General features: G+C 53.1%; 1 protein-coding gene across 1 annotated transcript in view; it reads left to right on the forward strand.

Annotated features, from left to right (window-relative positions):
• NOS1 (nitric oxide synthase 1) overlaps positions 1-3,578 on the forward strand; it is a 24,813-nt gene extending 21,235 nt beyond the window's left edge. Inside the window, exons 21-23 of the mRNA XM_057377443.1 lie at positions 1-86; positions 2,096-2,214; positions 3,563-3,578. Coding sequence (XP_057233426.1) covers positions 1-86; positions 2,096-2,214; positions 3,563-3,578 — 221 coding nt within the window. The remainder of the gene's footprint in view (positions 87-2,095; positions 2,215-3,562) is intronic.
• The last annotated feature ends 8,245 nt before the right edge of the window (positions 3,579-11,823 follow it).

Consider the following 11,823-nt stretch of genomic DNA (forward strand, 5'->3'; position numbering starts at 1 on the left):
ACGTCCTCAAGGCCGTGCAGCGCATCGTCAGGCAGCAGGGCCAGCTGTCGGCCGAGGAGGCTGGAGCCTTCCTCAGCAAGCTGCGGGTGAGTGAGGCTGCAGTGGGACACTGCCACCCCTCTGTCATCCGTGTATGTGACACCGCCACCACCTCTGTGTGTGTGACACTGCCACCCCTGTGTGTGACACTGACACCCCTGTGTGTGACACTGACACCCCTGTGTATGTGACTCCACCAGCTCTGTGTGTGTGACACTGCCACCCCTGTGTGTGACACTGCCACCCCTGTGTGTGACACTGTCACCTGTGTGTGTGACACTGACACCTCTGTGTGTGTGACACCACCACCTTTGTGTATGTGACACTGACACTTCTGTGTGTGTGACACTGCCACCCGTGTATGTGACACCACCACCTCTGTGTGTGTGACACTGCCACCTCTGTGTGTGTGACACTGCCACCTCTGTGTGTGACACTGTCACTTGTGTGTGTGACACTGCCACCTCTGTGTGACACTGTCACCTCTGTGTGTGACATCACCACCCCTGTGTGTGACACGGCTGTGTGCGTGTGTGTAACACCCCTGTCCGTGTGTGTGATGCTGTGTGTGTGACACCAGAGCCTGTGTGTGACACCACCACGTGTGTGATACCACAGACTCTGTGTGTGACACTGCCTGTGTGTGACACTGCCACTTGTGTGTATGACACCACAGTCTGTGTGTGACACCAGAGCCTGTGTGTGTGACACTGCCTGTGTGTGACACCACAGCCTGTGTGTGTGACACCACAGCCTGTGTGTGTGACACTGCCTGTGTGTGACACTGCCTGTGTGTGACCCTGCCACCTGTGTGTGACACCACAGCCTGTGTGTGTGACACCACAGCCTGTGTGTGTGACACAGAACGTTTGTGTGACACCACCACCTGTGAGTGACACCACTGCCTCTTTCACTGGAGGCCTCCAAGGGGCAGATATGGAAAAACGTGCCCACAAGCCCACCCCCCACAGGGTGAATACACTTTTATAACTTCAACAAATTAACATAATTGCCCAGAATTCCAATTAGGAGCACAGGTGATGAGGTCATTCCCTCATCCCTTCTGGTCCAACCCTTTTCTGGGCCCCCCCTTGGCTGTGCTTTTTTAATGGAAATGTGGCTCCAAGAGCCTTTTTTCAACCTTGGCACCCAAAATGGGATGGGGGCCCTGGAATGGGTTTGGTCTTTGTGCCTGGGAAAAGGGATGGGAAAGSTACAGAGACCAGCTATGAATACAGTAACAGGCTGTAAAGGTACAGTGTAAAGAATACTGAGAATGTAAAAAAGGGGAAGAAAAGGCAAARATSAGCCWGGCATCACGTGTRACACCACTGCCACCYGTGTGTGACACCACTGCCACCTGTGTGTGACACCACCGCCACCTCCCGCCACAGGCGCTGCACCTGCTGCCTCCCCCTGCCCAGGGAGGGTGGGGAAGGTGACATTCTGGAGGTTTTGGGTGCAGGGAAGTGGCTTGGCTCCCGTGAGGAGTGTGCTGAGTGCTTTTGGGTGCTTGTGGCAGGGTTTGTTCCCCTTGCTGAGTCTTTCCATCCAAAAATGAATTTATCAGGGCATTKTGTGGGTTCTCTCTCCAAACCTCCCTGCCTGTGCTCCCCTGGCTGAGCACAGACGATGCAGCTGAAGTTCAATGAGCCCAGTTTGGGGTGCAGACCTGAGGATGGAAGCTGGAAYAGCTCTGCTCTTCCCCAGGAGGATAACCCAGCACCATTCCCATGGGATCCCCTCTTCTGAACCACACCCCAAACCCCATTCACTCCSYGAGGGAGCCACATTTCCAGCTGGTYGTCCCCAAACTGGCTTTGGGCTGCTCATGCCCCTGCCAGCCAGGAATTCCCACAGCTGAGGGTGTCCCACACAGGGATCAGTGTGACCTTGGGAAGGTCATTCCACCCCCTCTATGGGGTGACACACAGACCCCAAACCCTTCTCTGTGTATTTGGTGCCCCCCACCAGCCGGGATTCTGCTSGGGCCAGCACCAACGATTTGCAAACATTCCCGTTTTCCCCCGTGCCCCTCTCCCGCCCTCTCTCCCAGGATGACAGCCGGTACCACGAGGATATTTTTGGAGTCACCCTGCGCACGTACGAGGTGACTAACCGCCTTAGATCCGAGTCCATCGCCTTCATCGAGGAGAGCAAAAAAGACACCGATGAGTGAGTTGGGTTTAACCCCTGCTGTCCCTTCAGGGGATGAGGGTGGGGAGGGGTGGGGAAGGATGGGAAAGGGTGGGAAAGGATGGGAAAAGAAAGGAGAGGAAGGGAAAGGAAGGGAAAGGGTGAGAAAGGATGGGAAAGGATGGGAAAGGATGGGAAAAGAAAGGAAAGGATGGGAAAGGAAGGGAAAGGATGGGAAAGGGTGAGAAAGGATGGGAAAGGAAGGGAAAGGAAAAGGAAAGGAAGGGAAAGGGTGGGAAAGGATGGGAAAAGAAAGGGAAAGGATGGGAAAGGGTGGAAAGGAAGGGAAAGGATGGGAAAGAGTGGGAAAATAAAGGGAAAGGATGGGAAAGGGTGGAAAGGAAGGGAAAAGGTGACAAAGGAAGGGAAAGGATGGGAAAGGGTGAGAAAAGAAAGGAAAGGAAGGGAAAAGAAAGGGAAAGGAAGGGAAAGGATGGGAAGGTATGGGAAAGGGTAAGGAAGGGAAAGGAAGGGAAAGGATGGGAAAGGATGGAAAAGGAACGTAAAGGGTGGGAAAGGATGAGAAAGCATGGGAAAGGAAGGGAAAGGAAGGGAAAGGATAGGAAAGGATGGGCAAAGGAGCTTTAACTTCTATGCACATGAGGTCCTTAGAACAAAAGCTGTGGAAGGCATTGGATTTTTGCTCTGGAATTGCTGTTGTCTCTCCAGGGTAAATCCCCCCAGCTTCCCAATTTATTGYACTGATGAGCTCAGACCTGGCAATCCCACCCAAAGCAAAACAGCCTTTCCCACTGCCTGCTTCCAGGCTGGAAATGGCTCCAGGTGTTCAGCTCTCCAGGCTGCTTCATGCCCCTTTAGGAAAGATCCAGAGATTTTTTCTCCCTGCTGTTGTAAAAACAACCAGAAGTTAAAAAAAAAAAAAAAAAAAAAAAAAAAAAAAAAAAAAAAAAAAAAGAAATCTTGACATTTGCTGTGTTTGTTTCTGCTCTACCAAGTCATGCCATTTGCTCAGCTTGGTCGTGGTGGGATTTTCCCTGGCTGAGCAATAGGATTATTTAGGATAAAGGCAGGGCAGCTGCATGGATCTGGCTCCTTGAGCTGGCCCTCAGTAGCCTGGGGTGAAATCCCTTCCCTGCACAGTGCCTGCAGTGGGTTTCCCCACATCCCTGAGGTGCAGTAGGAATTATTCTCCAAGGAATCGCACAGTCTGGGCTCTGGGCTGTGTCAGAGTGCCCGAGATTCCCACCTGTGAATAGGGATGAAGGTCCCTTCCTGCCCACCTCACCCAGCTCTGGGAAGCCCGAGTCAGGATGATCCCAGCTCCCTGCTCCCTCTAAGGCCGGCCTTTCTCCCCTTTCCCTTGCAGGGTTTTCTGCTCCTAACCGGACCCTGCGCCCCCAGGGGATGCCAAACCCGTCCCAGCACCTGCTGCCCCCTCCYGCTGGAGGGCACTGGGTTTTGTATTTCACGGACACGGTGGCTCCTTTCCCACGGGGATCTGCCCATGGAAAGCGCTCTGTCTCTCGTCCTGTTGTTGTGTCCTGATGATGATGATGATGATGACGACTTTCATTTCCTTTCCTTCCTCTTTCTCTCGCTCTTGTCCTGTGGCCGTTTCTTTTCACCTCCTCCCCCTCCCCTGGATTTCCCCACTGAACTTCGATGGCTTTATAACCTGCAGTGGCTCTTTTCAGAACTCCACACCTCCCCTCCTTCCCACGAGGGCATTTTGCAGCTGCATGAAATCACCACCTTTGTGATCATTTTTGGGTGTTTTTGGGGGYGAGCAGAGGTGCCAGGGGCTGAACAATGATGAGGTCTCGTTTCTTGTCCAGAGCTGGGGTTGTTCCTGCCAGGCTCCCTCATCCCCCAGCTCGGAGCGTGGCTGAATCCTTGTGTTTTCCTGGCTTTCCTTTGGATTTGGACAAACCTGGGCTCCTCCCTGAGGCTGGGGGCAGATGATGTGCRATGCCCTGGTGCCTGTGAATTTGATTCATCCCCGAGCAGCCCGGGTGCATCCGTGTGGTTTTTGATCTGATTTACATGTTGCCATTTCTCCTGAACGGGCTCTGTGCTTTGTCTCTCTTTCCCTGCCCTCTTTCCCCACTCCTCACTTTTGCTGGCACGAAAATTCTCCCACAAGCTCTAAACACCCAGGCTGAGGAAGAGCTCCCGGCACTGACTTCTCCGGAGGGTTTTACAGGGAATATTTGATCGGCAGTGGGACACACAGAGGGCTTGGCTGCACCCCGAGATGCATCACATCTGCGTGATGTGAGCCTGGAAAACCATGAGGACGGGACAGCAGCAGCTCCAAATCCAGCTGCAGGAGGCACCTCTTGGGAATCAAACCTGGAAGGCATTTGGAGGGGATGGAGGCTCCATAAGCTCAGCGAGGATGTGCCAGTGGAGGATTCCCAAAATCCCAAAGCTCTCAGCACATCTCATCAGCAGCTCTGGGACAGCACACCCCAGCCCCTTCCACCTTTTTGGGAGCAGAAAATGCCCCCACGGAGCGACCTGGCCGCCGAGAGAGCCACGTGTGGCATTTTGGGGGTGGCACGAGCTGTCTCAGCCAGGACACCTCGTGTGAGAAGGAAGGTGAGATCAGCTGCCGAGGTGCCGGGCTCTGACACACTCACACCTCAGCTCTGCCACCAAAACCCAGCCCCAACAGCGATTTGTTATCACAGCCATGGAGAGGTTGGAGAAAACAGAAACCTCGAGCAGAGAAAAGCTGTCTGCAAGGGGAAGCAAATGTGACCTTGTGTGTCCTTCCTCCCGCTGCACCCTGAAGAATCATGGAATAKYCTGGWTTGGAAGGGACCCACAAGGATCAAGCCCATCATGGGATTGAACCTGGGTGTTTTCAGTGCCAGGCTGTGCCCAGCTGAGCCAATCCTGGGTTTGTTCTCCCTCACTGCCAGGACAGCAGGGCACGGCTGCCGCTCTCGCTGGAGGCAGGGACACAGGGGTGGCATCTCGAGGTGGCAGCTGCCAACCCTCCCCTCCTGCCCTGCCCTGCTCAGCTGGGCACGGACACCTGGATGGAGCCAACACCGAACAAGGGCACAGGGAGTCTCCAAGAGCTTTCATGGGGCTGAGATCACCTGTCCTGAGCTCAAGGCAGCACAGAGAGAGCTGGGGGAGGTTTGCTGCTCTCCCAGCCCATGGAACAAACCCCGCTTGTTCCCCTATCTCAGTCATTCCCATCCTCACCCGGGAGCTCCTGCCCCCTCCAGCCACATCTCCCCGTGCTGTAACCCCTCCTGCAATCCCACTCTCCAAATCCCTGAAGCAGCTCCAGCCCAAAATCCAGCAGCACAAGGCCTCCAAGCTCTGGGAAGATTTGAGATCCTGGTCTCGTTTCTGCAGGTGCCAGCAGAGCATCCAGCACGGGCTAAAACGAATAAATGCTGCCACAGTGTGGCCGGAGCTGAGCGCGCCGGGCTGGGACACGCGGGCAGCCTGGGGACTCGGTGACCTGGAGGTGACAGCAGGAGAGCTCGGGGAAAAGGGCAGCCCGCCCCTGTGGTGGTGCCCCGATCCCATGGGATGGGAGAGCTGGGTCCCTTGGCTCGGGATGGGGGAGTTTGGGCGAGGTCCTGGCTGGGAGAAAACTCCTCGGCCCCAGAGATGGGAACACGCAGCGAGCTCGGCGCTAACCCCCAGTGTGAGGCTGCAGAAAACAGCTGAAATCAGGAAAAAAAAAAATCAGACTCTTCCTTTGGGAAAGTCTGGCTCCAGCTTTGTGCCCTGGTCCTGTCTTAGATGAAACCTGAGGAGGAGGAGGAGGTAGTGCCCAAAGAAATGTCCTTTTGTTCCCGTCYCAGCTCACCCCGTGGCGCTGGCACCTCCTGCCCTGCCCTCAGCCTGCCCCGCTGTTCCATCTCCCATGCAGAGCCCGTGTCCGGGCGGCATTATCCCGCTTTTCCCGCATCCCAAGCTCGCTCCCTCCGCCTCCCTCGCACCTGAGGCTCCAGGGAAGGCAGCAGGGATGCCCAGCCCTTCCTCCTGCGGGGTYTGAGAGGGATCCGGGCCGGGCAGGCGGACAGAGCTGGGCAAACAGCGCRGGGCTGAGTCCTGCCGAGCCCTCGGGAAGGGAAACAATGGTTTAAGGCTCCCTGCCTGGATCTGGGGGAGAAACCCCATCCTTGCCGTGGAGATGAAGCCCCCAGGGCTCTGCTCCGCTGAGCGGCTCCGCTGGCTCCTCAGCAGCTGCCCCGCCGGGAATTTGGGTTCTCTCCTTGCTGCTGAGTCAGTCTCAGACTCCTGCACTGCTCCTTTCTCTGCCTTCCGCCCGCGGGGGCTCCGCACTCCCCTCCAGCATCATTTGCTCCCCCAGTGACGRGAGAAGGAACTCGTGGATGTGCTTTATTATCCCACAAACGCGGCTCTTCCCGTCCGGACTCTGCCCGTCTCGCTGCGCCGTTCCTGACGCTGGTGCAGCCCCAAAATCTCGGTACAAACACACAGCGAGCGGGGTCTGCCCCGGACCGGCGCCCTGAGCCACCCCAGGGTGTCACACACGGAGGGGCTGTGCCTTTGGGGCACTCGGATCACAAATCTGTCACCTCTGGGTCCCTGTCCTGAGGATCTCCACCAACGCTATCCCCCTTCTTTAGCAGCTCTGCTCCTTTTTGCTCTCCCGATATTGAGGAGACTCTTCTCTGAACAGGAGATTTGGCTTTCAACACTCTACACAGGGATTTTTTGCAAAGATTTTAATTCTGAAGTCTTTCAAGCGCCCAGAGAAAGTAATTAAATGGACTTGAAAACTTGTGGGAAAAAGTTCTGTGTTTTCCCAGCCTGCTGCGTCCACCAGCAGGGAAAAATCATTCGGTGTAAGGGCACCCAGTGCCTGTGCTGGTGGTGTTTTTGGAGGTTTCATCTCCCTGGAAGGATGGCCTGGGAGTTTGTTGTGCTTCTGCTTATGTGAGACAATGGAAAAACAATGAGAAAATGGGAAAACAACAAGAAAATTGAAAAAATAATGAGAAAATGGGAAAATAATGAGAAAATTGGAAAACAACGAGACATCTGCCACCAGGAGTGGCCTCACAGAACTGTCACCTCCACATCGTGGGCTGAGCTCATTACACGAGAGGAACTGAACCAGTCACATCCAAACTGGCCAGRAAAATGGGATTTGACTCCAGGCTGTCCACGCTGCCTCTGTCCCCCCTGTGCCTGCAGGGACTGTCTGAGCAGYGGGATCTGATGTGCCCAGCATGGCCAGTGATCTTGCAGGAGTGTCCTGGGCCAGCAGGTGGGCAGGGGTGGGATAATGCCCCTGCTTCAGCCCGTGATTGCTCCTTCCCTGGTGCCCCTCACCCCATCCCAGCTCTATCCCAGGCTCCCTCTGTCCCTTCCCCATGGAGATCCCTCATTCCTCCTCCTCCTTCTGCCCAGCCCTGCCTGTCCAGGTCCTGGTGATGGACACGGACTCTGTGCCTTGTGCTGGGAATGGCTCTCGCACTCGGGGTGGGGAAATTCCCTCTGGGATAACCCAGATAATCTCCCTGAGGTGGGATTTCACAGGGGTGGAGTGGGGTGAGCTCTGTGGGGTGCAGACCAGGGCTCTGACTGCTCTCACGTGCTGGACACCCCATTCTGGTTAGACTGGTGGGGACGGAGGTCGTGGCTGTGCTCGAAGCCTCATGGACTTGCTCCCAGCCCAASCCAAAGCCGCTGCCTCCTGAATTCCAAACACCGAAACCATTCTGAGGGTTCTCACCATTTTATGGAAAGATCATTTTATGCCCAAAACAAAATTCTGGTCCTGCTTCCACCAGGGATCCATTCCCAGCTCCGGAATTGCTCTGATAACTCTGCAGTTCTGGTGATAGCTCCAGAGGGGAGCCCAGTCCCTCCGCAGAACAGATGGAGATGCATTTCCAGGACCATTCCACTTCGCTCTAACTCCGTGTTCGTTGTGACAATTCCTGCCACTGGAGCAGGGAGAGCAGAATTTTTGCAAACCTGTGTTCCTGACCTTGGACAAAATTTGAATYTGAGTCCTCCCAGATCCAAAATGCCTTCCACACCCGATGGCTTCGGTGGCACCGGGGATTTCGGCAGCTTGCACAGCAGCAGCAAATTCACAATATTTTACGTGTGTCAATCTGCACTTGCACGTGCCTGCAATGCATGGCTCCAGCAATCCCTGGGAAATCTCCCCTTTCCCAGGGAGATCCGAGCTCCAGCTTCTTCTGTGTGTGTTCAGCAGGGAGCCAGGGGAGCGGAGAAAGCTGTGCTTTAAAGCACTCAGCTCCAGAAGTAAAACAGAAAGTAAGAAAGGTCAAAACCACCGTGATTTTAGCACAGGGAGACTCGTGGAATATTTGAGCATTGTGGTGCAGATCCACCTTTTTTTTTTCTACTGGGAAAATTAAGTAGATTGGAAATTCGTGGCCTCCACCCCTACAGATGTTTGGCTGTGATGGAAATTTGAGCCCTGGAATCACAGGGGAAAAAAAACAAACAAACAAACAAACAAACAAAAAAAAACAAACAAACAAAAAAAAAAACCCAAAAGGTTGTGAGCTCATAGCTGAGCAGTGGCAACACCTCCTGCCTTACTCATTTGTGTCCTACCTGGCCAGATTTTGGGGAGGAAGAAGGGGTGAAGTGGCTCCAAATGAGMAAATCAAACCTGAGAATTCCTGCTTTATCAGGGCCAAGGCTTTGCAGCTACTCCTCGCTCCTGCCATGGGAAAGTGGGATTGCTCCCGTATCCATGATCTTTCAGAGAGCTTTCAGAGCTGTTCAGGAGCTGTGGAAAAACAGGAATGCAGTATTGGGAATGCAGGGCAGCTCCTGCCCAGCTCTCTGCAGTGCTGGTGCAGGAATCTGGRAGTGAAAAACACCAGGCAAAGCATTTTCCTTCCAGGGGCATCCTTAATACCTGGAAGATTGAAAGGCTGGAAAAGTTGATCTAAAAGTTGATCCAGAGCTTCTTTTTGTTGCTTTGTTTCCATGAGCTGTTTTTTTGGGGTGAGGAAAGCAAACAGAGAGCAAAGAGCCAAATCAAATTTGGATTAAATCAGACATTTTGTTCCTACAATAACTGCTAGCAGAGATTTAAAAATTCATCAAGGGCAACAAAACAGCCTTAATTAACTGAGACATTAATACTCCTTGCTTCTGAGCCGGCTTCTTTTGTTCTCCTCTGTGTGATCRTGGTGTGGAACCCTTCCTGAACAAAACCCACTCCCCAGCAGCCCGCGGGATGTCCAGGAGCAGGAGATGGGGCTGGAGAAAAGGGAGAAAAGCAAATTCCCCGCTTTGCTCGAACCTTACAACGCAGGCAAATCCCCAAGGTTGAATTCCCGTGCTCTGCTGCCTCAGAATGCCCTGYAGAAGCCCGGGCTCTGTGTGCTTTGTGAGTAGTCTGCAGCTTTTCCAGAGCGCACACGCGATTCCCCAGGCACGGCACGGGATGACTTTCAGCCGGGACTCGCTGCTTTTTCACATTTCACYGAGTTCAAAGCACAGGTTCTGCCAGCTGCCCGGGGAATCGGGTATTCAGTGCCAATTAATTTTTGTGACAGGAGCGGGGATTTCTCCCCTCGGCTCCTCGAGGCACCTTTAGTCTCAGACTCAGAGGTTGGGTTGGATCCTTYCATTTCCCGGTGGCCTTTTCCCGAAGAGCAGCGGTGCCACGATGAGGATGGGGAACAGGGCTGGGAAGGGTGCCAGCTTTGGGGCAGGCAATTCCTAAATTTCCCASTGTCAAATCTTCAGCTGTGGGTTAATTCTGCCGGGCCGGGTGGGGCTCCAAGCCGTGGCTGCTCTCTGCTCCTCCCTCCCTCGCTGCCCTCATGTCACTGTGCCTTCATTTGCTCGAGGAAACAATGCCATGAYGGATAACTGGCATTTCTTGTCTTTACCCTCACTTTGCATCCCATAAAACAGGCRTGTGGGGAGCGGAGGGAGCTCCTTCCACAGCTTTTTGTGCGACCCCAAGGAAGGTTTGTGCTACAAAACCAAGGGGTGGGGTGAGCCCGTGCCGTGTGTGACCCCGCCAGCGCTTCAAGCAGCCAGAAACGCGGCTCTTCCCCCACCTCCGAGCTCTCAGTGCTGCTAAAATCTCTGCTAAAATCCCGCCCCGTGCTCCAGCCCCTCTCTCAGACTGACTCTGGCTCTGTTTGCGAGATCCCCACGTTGTTCTGAAGCATGCACCTCTCTCTGTATAGTCCCGATCTTCTGATTTTATGGAATTACTTATGCCTGTTTGCATTACGGTCAAAATAAAAAAGTGAACTCGGGAGCCAGCAGTTCTGCTCCTCTTTTGAATTTTTAACACCCACAAAGGCTGCTCGAGGTCTCTGCTCTGTCACCTGTACGGTCGAGCACCAGAAATAGCGGTGACAAGCAGCAGGAGCTGCTCACCTGCCAGACAGAGACCTGAGTCACAGCATTCCCAGTATTTATCCCACATCCTGGGGGAAATGTCACAAACTGTGCCATCCTGGGTGGGTTCTGGAGCTGGAGCCTTGGGAACACTAAGAAAGGACTCCAGGCAGGAGCTGAGAAAACTGGGAATGGCAGAAAGGGGCCAGGGGAATGAGGCAGGAGGGTGGACACAGTTTTTCCCATGGGAAAAGGGTTTTCTGTGTTAGGGGGATCTTTCCAGTCCTTGAAAGGAGGTTAGGGAAAAAGAGGGAGAGGGGTTTTTGATCTGGGCAGGGAAAGGTTTCCCGCTGCCAGAGGGCAGAGATAKGCAGGATTTGGGGAAGGAATTGTTCCCTGGGAGGGTGGGGAGGCCCTGGCACAGGGTGCCCCCTTTGGATATCAATACACATGGATAGGGCCCCTTTGGGCACCCCTTCAGATATTGATACACATTGATGAGATCCTCCTGGAACCTTCTTTTAGCTATTGATACCTATTGATAAGGCTCTTCTGACACATTTTATTAGATATTGATACACATTGATGAGATCCTTCTAGAACTTCATTTTAGATATTGATACCTATTGATGATATCCTCCTGGTACCTCCTTTTAGATATTGATACACATTGGTGAGATTGTCTGTAACTTCATTTTAGATATTGATACACATTGATGAGATCCTCCTGAGACCCCTTTAGATATTGATACCTATTGATGAGATCCTTCTGGAACCTCCTTTTAAATCTCGATTCCTATTGATGAGATCTTCCTGGCACCTTTTAGATTTTGATACACATTGATGAGATTGTCTGGAATTTCATTTTAGATATTGATACCTATGGATGAGCTCCTCTGGCACCCCTTTAGATATTGATACCTACTGATCAAATCTTCCTGGAACCTCCTTTTAGATATTGATATATATTGATGAGGTCCTCTGGCACCTTTTTAGATATTATAACTATTAATGAGATCCTTCTGACACCTTTTAGATATTGATACCTATTGATGAGACCTCCTCCGTGCACCCCTTCAGGTATTGATACACAATGACAGGTCCCCTTTGGGCTTTCAATATTGATCCACACTGATTTTTATACATATCGATAGGTTCCCCCCCTGCACCCCTTTCAATATTGATCCACATGGATCAGGTCCCCTCTGTGCACCCCTTTAGATATTGATTACACACTGATAGGTCCCCTTTTGGCAGCTCTTTTTCAGTATT

This window comes from Malurus melanocephalus, unplaced genomic scaffold (genome assembly GCF_030028575.1).
Source record: "Malurus melanocephalus ecotype Western Australia unplaced genomic scaffold, MMel_1.1 scaffold_316, whole genome shotgun sequence".
NCBI classification, from domain to species: domain Eukaryota; kingdom Metazoa; phylum Chordata; class Aves; order Passeriformes; family Maluridae; genus Malurus; species Malurus melanocephalus.